Raw genomic sequence first — 10,287 nt, 5'->3', positions numbered from 1 at the left:
TGTAATTCTTTCACATAGCAAAAAAGTGACTCATACCCCAAAATGTATGAGCTCAGTCTTTTTGTAGGCTGCTTTTTTTTAAATGTTGGCCCAGCTTCTTCCAAACACAAGCAAATATTCCTACTTTCCTTACAGTCAGTGAAGTTTCATATTAACGCTTATTGATGCTTTGTAATGACCTCAGTCTTTTTGTAGGCTATTTGTGTGGTTTTAAATGTGCTTTGTGTGCTTTTAAATGTGCTTTTTGTGCATTTAAATGTGCTTTATATGCTTTTAAATGTGCTTTTTGTGCATTTAAATGTGCTTTATATGCTTTTAAATGTGCTTTTTGTGCTTTTAAATGTTGGCCCAGCTTCTTCCAAACACAAGCAAATATATTTCTACTTTCATTACTGTCAGTGGAGTTTCATATTTATGCTTATTGATGCTTTGTAATGAGCTCAGTCTTTTTGTAGGCTATTTGTGTGCTTTTTGTGCTTTTAAATGTGCTTTTTGTGCTTTTAAATGTGCTTTTTATGCTTTTAAATGTGCTTTTTGTGCTTTTAAATGTGCTTTTTATTCTTTTAAATTAGCTTTTTGTGCTTTTAAATGTTGGCCCAGCTTCTTCCAAACACAAGCATAAATATTCCTACTTTCCTCACTGTCAGTGGAGTTTCATATTGATGCTTATTGATGCTTTGTAATGGGCTCAGAGTGAGTGACAGCTCTCACCTACAACTTGTGCTTTCAGAGCCTCTCCAGACTCCCGCCGAGCTGAGCTGAGCTGAGCTGAACCGAGCCTGGTCGGTCCAAACCGAGCCGGGCCTGGGACACCCGTCCTGCCCATAGAGGTGCTGCCCAGGCTCCAGACAGGGAGAACTGGTGTAGTGAGAACTGGTCCTGGAGCAGCCGGCTGGTTGTTGTAGGGTGAGTGGTGGTGAGTGGTGGTGAGTGGGTGGGCGGGTTCAGGAGGCGGAGCGGCCCGGAGGAAACTCTCCTGCTCTCTCTCTGTCTCCCAGAAAACAACACTCAACTTAATAAGTTAGCAAGCAGTGGCGTGGGAACTTTACTCAACCGTTTCTTAAAGATAATAGTTTAAACAAACGTGTTATAATCTGCGGTAACTGACCGAGAGAGAGAACAACGACGCTGCTGCTGGTGAGTAACTGACGTTAACTGACAATATACATATCTGCTGGGAGCCGTTAATAGCCGTTAAAGAGCCGTTAAATAGCCGTTAAACTCAACAAGAGGCAACATACTGAACATGTAACAACACAAAATGACAATTAACTTTCTGTAAACTTGACTTAATTAACTAAAAAAGTTTTTAGTGAGTGAGTTTACAGTAAATCTGAGGCTGCTGGTGTGATTCATGCCACCTGTTGCACTGAGCAGCGATGAAACTAACCAGAAACTGCGTCAACTGCCGCTTTCAACCAACAGTTATCTGCTTAAACACGTTACTCTAAATCTCTGTTTGTCATTTACACATTAATGGTTTTATATTAACTGTGTTTGATCCTGTACGCTCACGTTGCATCTACCTGACGCTCCAGATTAACTCCCATTCATGTTACGTAACTTCATAATAAACTCGGGGAAAAAGTGTAAAATAGCCAATATGTGTTGTTTGTTCCTTGTTACTGATTAGAGAGTTCAATCATCCAATCCACCAACTCAAAACAAGAGTCAGCCCCAACAGGAGAATACACTGTTTACCATTGACAGAGCATTTTGGTGATTTTTTCTTGGGCGCTCCCCACATAATCAGCTGTGCTGCTCATCCCACAAATGCATGATCCTTACAAGTTGGACATCATTGTGAAGGTAAATAAACAGGCTTTCCAATGATGTAAAATACAATGCCAATTAGCATTGATACAACAGAGAAATAATCCATCAAACACAAGTTTCCAAACTTTTTTTCCCCAGTTTATTTCCCCACAGTGTAGTAAATCCTCACTTTCTTCAGTGATTTGGTTTTTAACATTCACTCTTTCAAGGTCGCTCCCTCCAGCTGCTCTTAACTGATGTGTTTTTCTTTATCATGTGAGTCACTGCAGCTACAGACTCAGTGGCACAGAAAACTTAATCAGTTCACATGAGGAGATAACAATCTGCTGTGTTAAGTCTTTGTAGAGTCTCCCCTCTGCACAGATCAAAGTCAGGGCCTTGACATCCAACCTGTGCTGACCTCCTGCTCCGCAGCACAGGGGGGTCAGTGAAGGCAGCACTGCAGCTCAGTGAGGGAATTTCCTCCTTTTGCAGTGACAAATACACAATGGGAGGAAGACAGTTGCACACTTGTTGGAGCATACATGTGACACTAAAGGATGAAAGAGTCCATTGTGTGTCGTCTTTAGCTTTAATCTGTCCTCGACAGCACTCTTCCTCCTGAGCAGAAACTTCACCTTGGCCTCCTTCTCCTCTCCTGTACAGACTGAAGAGAGGGAAGCTGACTAATTCGGACTAATTGAAGCACCAGGCTCGACCAGTCAACATACTCTTATATTGACTTGACAAAATCAAGCCGAGGTGAATTATACTCATACATGTATAACATAAACGGTTTCTGCAGCGTCTTGTGGCAGCGGCAGGCCGCCTCACCTGAAACAAAGAGAGCCTCTGCTAACATATACAGTTATGTTAATACACTTTAATGAAATAAAATGTTACCCTTTGGTGAAAAACAGCAGAGGTGCTTTGTCATGCCACAAATGCTATATGTTGAACAAGTTGTGTCACTGGCTTACCGCCTTGGCTAACCAATTTCCTGGGGAAATCCTGAAATCTTCATTCAGAGTACATGCACTTTTGATTTATTTTGTGATATTGATATATACCCTATATGCAGTAATACATTTTTTGGTAGGGCTGTCCCGCATACCACTTTTTGGGCTTTGAAGCTTCTGTGAGAAATATTTGAAGGTATTCAAAGTTTTATCAACATGGGAGTGGGCAAATATGCTTGAAAACCCATTTTCATTCACATATCTTGAGGTCAGAGGTCAAGGGACCCCTTTGAAAATGGCCATGCCAGTTTTTCTTCACCAAAATTTAGCGCAAGTTTGGAGCGTTATTGAACCTCCTTCGCGACAAGCTATTATGACATGGTTGGTACCAATGGTTTCCTGAGGTTTCTTAGTTTCAAGTGATAACAGTATCTTCCCTCTAGCTTTACAACTGAGCCCTCTACAATCTCTGAAAGATCGACTGAGATAATGTCTTGAAGAAATTACTGGCGTTAAAACGGTCAAAGCTTCGAAGCTTTGAAGCATTCTGGTCACCCCTATTTTTGGGAAAATCAATTTAGAAACTGTTATAGATAAGATAATCAGCCTGTTTTCTGCTAATCCAGCAAATTGAATACCTGACCAATCTCTATCACATTCTACTCATTGATTTGTGTTTTGCAACTTTACCCACAGTGGCGTAATACAACCAGAGAACCAGTACGGCAAGTCCTTGTCAGTTGAAGTACATCTTCTCACAGTACATATTGTCATATCTCCATACACTAAATGGTGCTTTATTTTTAGGCTCAGTAGGTATCAGTTGTCCATAGGTCTGCCCTTACTTATTCCATGCTAATGTGATATATCCTGCTTGTGGCTTTGTTGCCAGTCTTATCAGTGTCCCTCTTCCAGGCCCATCTCGGTGCGTGTTTGTGTTGTAACATCAGTTATCAGCAAGGGAAACAGGAACCTTTAAAAGCCCATTGTCCAGTGAAACACATGTTGGCTGCTGATGGCTTTGTCTTCACTGGCTTCCCAAGCATAAATGTGTCTGAAGAACAGCCAGTAGCTTACCTTAATGTTTGTACACAGTTTAATATTTATTGCCACCTGTGTTCTCACGATCGTGCTGCAAATCTGTCAACCCTAGACAACCTCGCAATTATTATAAATGTGACAAAAGATGTTGTTGCTCTCTTTTCATGGCATGTCCCATGAGCATGGGCTGCAAATTATAATGTCATTTACAAGGATCAATTACATTGTGTGTACACACACACACACACACACACACACACACACACACTGCACATTCACTCCAAACTTAACACCCTCTAAAGTTGAGTCGAGATTACTGAGCTCTCACATTTCTCTCAGGTCTGACTGACTCATGTTGAAATATGTTTCTGTCAGTGCTTTTCTTTTAACCTGTTTAACCTATATTCTTTGTCATGCACCGCAAACAGTCATTTTGCAATACCATACCTGTTAGTCACACACCAGTCAGGCTTTTCTAAACCTGTACCTGGTCATTTTTGCAAAGAATGTGGCTGATGTTGACTCATATTTTCAGAGATATTATGGGCTATGAGATGTTATAGGCAACACAGGGAGCTTATATCTGTCATTCTTCATTTAGTCAGAGCACATTAGCTGAGCAGTTTGCCAGAAAATATCTCCATGGAGAGAAAACAGAACATTAAGACTCATGGAAAGCAAGAAAAGCAAATGAAAGCGGACGACATAATTAAACGAAGCGAGGCTTTTAGTGTTTCATTAGTGGCTGAGTGTGGAACTGGGAAACATTTGTTGATATGACTGAATTATGTAGTGTCTCATATCGGACTAATAAACCTGTCTGAATCTTTGCTTGCAGAGGTGGGCCACCTGATCCAGGGAGAGGGATTTATTTTCCTTCTGCATTCCTGATGGAGTCGTACAGAGTGACTGGCATTCCTAACAGCGGACCACAGCGGGGCCACATCCAGCCCTCCCGCCCCTCCAGGCCCAACAGTAATGGAGCTGGTACATACGGTCTCAGCATCCGTGTCCAGGGTATAGATGGACACCCCTACGTAGTTCTCAACAACCAGGACAGGGGTCCTCAATCCTTGATGGACCCTAACAGTAATGGGTACGTCGACACGGAGGGCTCTTTTATTGAGAACTACCAGGAGTATGATTTCAAGGGAGGAAAGGAGGCTGGATCCATCAGCCCCTTCATGGAGTACAGGTCTCAGAAGATGACGCATCCTACTGCTCCTCAAAATGGCATCGCAGATTCACAAGGAAAGAAATCATCCTCTCTTCTGAACTTTCAGAAGCACCCTGAGATACTGCAGCCGTATGATCCACAGAACAACTCCCTGAGTCTTGACGCTTCTCACAGCCTGCCTTCCAGGCCTCTGGCTGAGACTGGGAACCAACGGAGGAGTTCCTCCTCCAAATCTGCGGTACCTGCACCGTCCCACGCCAGGTCATCAAGCCTGGACCGGAGTAAAGCTCCTGCGCAGCAAGAGAAAAAGCAACCTCTATCCCAGAGCCGGAGTGAGAGAGACCTTTCTAAGCCGCAGTCACGGCACGCTCAGCCTCAGACCAGACCACAATCACAAGTGGCTCAGCCGCAGTTCAAACCTCGTCTCGGCAACCTGAATCCCCCTCAGTCCAAGCCAGGCTCTAAATCTCAGCAGCAACCAGTGCTTCCAGCCCAGCCTCAGCCCTCCGCCGTGCCGAGTCCTGCGAGTGAGCAGAGCAAGACATCACGCCGATCCCCCACTTCTATGAGCAGCGCCAACTCCAGCATGGAGCGCACCCGCCGTGAGCCTGATGTCCTTCCTCTACGCAGGACTGACTCCAGTGGTCCAGTTCTTCAGTCCTCATCCCGTTCCCGCCACTCTTCCTCATCTTCCAACCCCAAGTCTCCGGCGGAGGAACAGATGGAGGCCCTGTACGCAGGCGCCATCAACCGCCACGAGAACCGCCGCTACATCCCTTTCCTCCCGGGTTCAGGCAGAGACATTGACACAGGCTCCATTCCTGGTGTCGATGAGCTCATTGAGAAGTTTGACGGCAGCCACCATCACAGGGGCAGGGCGGGGCGCAGGAACAGGATCAATCCAGAGGACAGGAAGCGTTCACGCAGTGTGGATAGTGCTTACGGTCTACGAAATGGCTCTAGCAACGTGGATGGGCTTAGCCGCCAGCGAGGCACATCAATGGAGCACGTCCTGCGGCCATCACAGCTACGGCTGCAGCAAACAGCCGGCAGTCAGGACTCCTGGCTCACGGTTGTAGATGGTAAGAGCGAATCCCGAGCTTCAACTCGTGGCACCAGCGCGCCCGGTTCTCCCCAGAGCACCATCTCTAAAGGTTTCGGCGCCATACAGGGTTACAAAAAGTCACTGACTCGCACCTCTTCAACGCCATTCGAGAGTAAGAGCGAGGACAGAGCCTCCTCAGCTGGAAAGGTTTCGACAACATCGCTGTCAACATCGCTATCCAAGCCGTCTTCCACCAGAGACAAAAAGTCCAGTACGGAAGCAGATGTTCAGGTAAAAAGGGATCTATGCTGAAGCATGATTGGATCTTACATTTTGAATTTGAAATGTCTTTGTTTTAACTTATCTCTTATTTTACTTCAAATATAAGTATATTGTCCAACAGATGACCGTCTGTTCAGTCTTATCAAAATAAGGATCTGTGAGAGAAGACACCCTTTTTTGCTCTTGATCTCTCTTATTTCATTAAGATCTCCCTCTCATTTCCTGTAATTTCCAGGCGACACCTGATCTTCTGAAAGGTCAACAGGAGCTTTCACAACAAACACACGAAGAGACAGCAAAACAAATCTTGTTCAATTACCTTAAGGATGGGTGAGTTATCTTGACAATGTACCTTTTAAGCTTTATTTGCTCACATTACTAAAAATGACCAAATGTGAAAATGTTCTAGTCTTAATCCTTGGCTTTTAGTTGAATCATGAACTGAGCATATGCTGTAGTTTACTCTAAAGCCCAAATCCAACATGTTGCACCAGTGCATTATAAAAGAAGAGACTGTTCTGTGAGTTGGACTGTTTGTGATAAAAGTTCAGGAATGTGCTCCTCTTACACTCCCATCCAGGCTGTGAGATATCCAGCTGTCTGGAGTTTGTTTTCTTGCAGAATCGCACTTTCTCTCTCTGCTTTCTCATTACTGTAGTGTGAAATGAGGGTAAAACGTTCTGTTTGCTCCTGTAATCAGACACTTACTGCCTGTCAAGGAAAGGCACGTTGGGTTAAAAGGTTAAATGCAGGTTTTAAGTATAATGATTTATGCATTCTTTACCGTCTTTTAACTTATGGTAGCAAGTCACCCTCAAGTTTTTGGAGAACACAAAGGCTAGTTAAACTAGTTGTGCGTGATTTTACAGTATGCAAGTTTCTACAGTTTCTTGCATGTGCTACAGACTTGTGATAATGTAGAAAGAGAGCAGGAAACTGCCTGGGTGTGTCGGGCCACAGGTCAGGAGTCACAGGACAAAGGAAAGGAAACACAGATGGAAGTGCTGGGGCTGAAACTGAGCTACATTCCCGAGGCCTCAGAAGACAAACATTCACCAACAGGGGTTATAAAGGTTTAATGAAAATCATCTGTATGAGGAGAAGAGAGGTTTGGGGGGGTTTGGCTGTCTGTGTCAGCCATGTAATTTATTTGAATAATATATCACTGCTACTGTCATGTGAAAGCCGTGTAATTCCAGTTTTGTGGATTCTGATGTTTTCACTTTAACTGAAGGATTAATCTGCGGGTTGAGAAAATCCTCCCATCTTTGGGCTTTCAAACGTCTGGCAATAAACTCAGAAATGCTCAGTGTTTAAAGCTAAAGACAAAGCTGCTTTTCTTAGCTCTGGAAAAGTTGTTGTTAAGGTTTAGGAAGGTTTTTACTGGCCATAATACTGTAAATGCTTGACACTTTGTTATCTTTTAAATATAGGCCATAATCTGTGCTACCATCAGAGAGAACAGGCTCGATGTAGAAAATATGTGGGTGTGGCTGGTTTTGTGACCAAATGCTGTGAATCCAGGCTTCTTAAAAATTCAGTTTTTGTGTCAGTAACATTATCTGAATGCATTTGAAAACATTAGAATTGGTGACATTTCTTAACCTCTTCATGGTTGCTGCGAGAAGTCCCTACTTATTTACCAGATGAAGAAATGAGACTGCTACAATCCCATTATATGGCCCATACGTTTGATTCTTCTGCTCAACACCTCATAGTTTATTGGACGGGTGTAATGAAGCTGTTTGTGATGTGATGTGACACATCAAAGCAGCATGATCCTTCTTGACCCTTTCTAAGCTAGGAATGACTTCTACTGTTCCCAGAACAGTCTGTAATTAATTCCTGATCCCCAAACACTGAGAAAAGTAGTTTTTTTACTCTTAATAACTCAAGTGTGTTAACATACTGTGTGTGTGTGTGTGTGTGTCTCCAGAAGCGCCGATAATGATGAAACGACGAAGAGAAAGGTCAACCTTGTCTTTGAGAAGATACAGACGTTGAAGTCTCGGGCCACGGCGAGCTCACAAGGCGACCACAAAGTGAGACATTGTTGTATCATTGTTATTGTGCACCACCTAACAGTTAAAGAACCCATGACCTGAAGAACCTTTCTGCAACCTTTACATATTTTTATATAGGAATCATAAACTTGAGGTTGTAAAAGTGCAGTTTTACCTTCATGATACAGCTTCCCAAAGTGAAGCCCAACTGATTGATAGGTTGATACATGCAACAAACTTATTTGAGCTAACACAAATTTCCAAAGTATTTTCTTCTTTAACATCCTGTTTGATTCAAACCACAAGAAAATTATGATCTCAAAGCAATTTTATGGGACCTTTTAAGACTGTGTACATATGATCTCTCTGAGGCTCTGAGGCTTTAGCACTCGGGCTGTTTACTTTGCATAGCAGACACTGTCAAATATTCAATATTTGCTCTTTACTAACTAACTGAGTGCTAATTCCACAGTCCAAATAGTCGGTTTGTAATTGTATTCATAATAGATCAATAAGAAATAAGTAACTCTAAAACGTCTGTCCTCTTCTATCAGTCCCTGGACGTTGCTTCACAGACCAAAGCTCTGCAGGAGCAAAATAAAGAACTGGGGAAAGAAATGGTCGAACTGAAGAGACAACTTGAGGACCAAACCACGGTAACAACAGTCTAACTGCAACTGTGCCCCTTACACCAGCCTGTTTATGTTGGCGTGTGGGTTTATTGCTGAACTTGTTGTTTGAGAATATCCTAAAGAGATATTTTGGGTCTACTGGTTTGATGTAGAATTGGCTAAGCTTCACACAAATGCACATTTAGAATAAACAGCCTTTCTTGAAAACCTGTTATTCTGTAGTGAGTGGGTGTTTTATTAAAGTAAGTGGGAATTCAAAACACTGTTGTTAGACTGGATGTGTGTATCTACACTGAAACCGAAATGTCAACATTGATATTTATGTGTTTCACCAACAGAAGAATCAGGCTGACAAGAGGACAGTAGCAGGTTTGAAGGAGCTGCAGCAGGAGCTGGAGCGGCGTGTTGAGGAGTGCAAGCGTCTGAGGGAAAAACTAGCCAAAACAGAGGTTGAGCTCCAGACCACAGTGGAAGAGTAAGTGCAGGGTGACAATTCTGGAGAATGACAGGTCAATAATAATCAACTTAAATGAATCAAAGTAGCTTTGTTGTGTTTACTGTTTCAATTGTCAGTCACAGTTTTCTTTTTAAGTTCTGTTAAACCTGGCTAGAAGTGGGTGTTTTGTCTCTAAAACACCCAAGTTCACCGATATCTCCTTCTTGGTTTTATGCTCCAGTAAACACAACTGGCAGTGTTTGTGGTGGGAAGCTGGTGAGGGATCATGATGTTGTCACTATGCTATTGATCCCCACTGTTTTGTTGAGGATCCTGCACAGAGGGAGGTGGGAACAGGGAGGGATAACATGAACCTGAGAAGAACCATGTTACTGTTAACACCTTCCCCTGGGCCCTGTTTCAGAAAGCAGGTTTAATGAAAACCCTGAGTTAGTTAACCCTGAGTTAGTTACGCCTGAGATGAGGGAAACTCTGGGTTTTCAGTTCCAGAAAGAGAGGTAACTTAAACTCTTGCCCTGTGTTTTGTCCCCGTCAGATTAAAGCTGAACAAATATAGCTTAAATGTAATGTAGGCTACAGCCTAATACACACTCAGATTCCACCACTTTATCATCCATTGAGGAAATGAAGATGAATTAATGGACAGCACTAAATAAAACTTTATTGTGTTAACTTGTTGACACTTTTCTCCGCTCAGGTTCTTTTTTTAAAGATAAATTTGCACAGTCCATATATACGTGCATTAATATCTCTATGTCCACTGAATTAAAATGAAGGCTCACCCTTTTGTTTACCTGTTGCCATGGTGAATCGTGGTATTGGAGCTCCATTGGTGATGGCTTTTTTCATTCGAGTGAACATATTCAGAGTTGATTGAAGAAACTCTGATCAGCTAATCTGGAAGGGTTCATCAACTCAGAGTTGAGGGTTAGACTC

General features: G+C 42.9%; 1 protein-coding gene across 3 annotated transcripts in view; it reads left to right on the top strand.

The window, feature by feature from the left end:
* Positions 1-777: 777 nt before the first annotated feature.
* Positions 778-10,287, top strand: part of cgnl1 (cingulin-like 1) — a 32,983-nt gene continuing 23,473 nt past the window's right edge. The window contains exons 1-7 of one of the 3 annotated variants that reach the window (XM_074618458.1): positions 1,003-1,137; positions 2,422-2,517; positions 4,594-6,268; positions 6,495-6,589; positions 8,196-8,301; positions 8,817-8,918; positions 9,233-9,369. In XM_074618458.1, the coding sequence (XP_074474559.1) occupies positions 4,646-6,268; positions 6,495-6,589; positions 8,196-8,301; positions 8,817-8,918; positions 9,233-9,369 (2,063 nt within the window). In that variant the 5' untranslated portion in view covers positions 1,003-1,137; positions 2,422-2,517; positions 4,594-4,645. The other 2 variants (XM_074618464.1, XM_074618456.1) reach the window with 2 other exon arrangements.

This window comes from Sebastes fasciatus, chromosome 2 (genome assembly GCF_043250625.1).
Source record: "Sebastes fasciatus isolate fSebFas1 chromosome 2, fSebFas1.pri, whole genome shotgun sequence".
Taxonomy (NCBI): domain Eukaryota; kingdom Metazoa; phylum Chordata; class Actinopteri; order Perciformes; family Sebastidae; genus Sebastes; species Sebastes fasciatus.
This window is presented reverse-complemented; position numbering and strand designations above follow the sequence as displayed.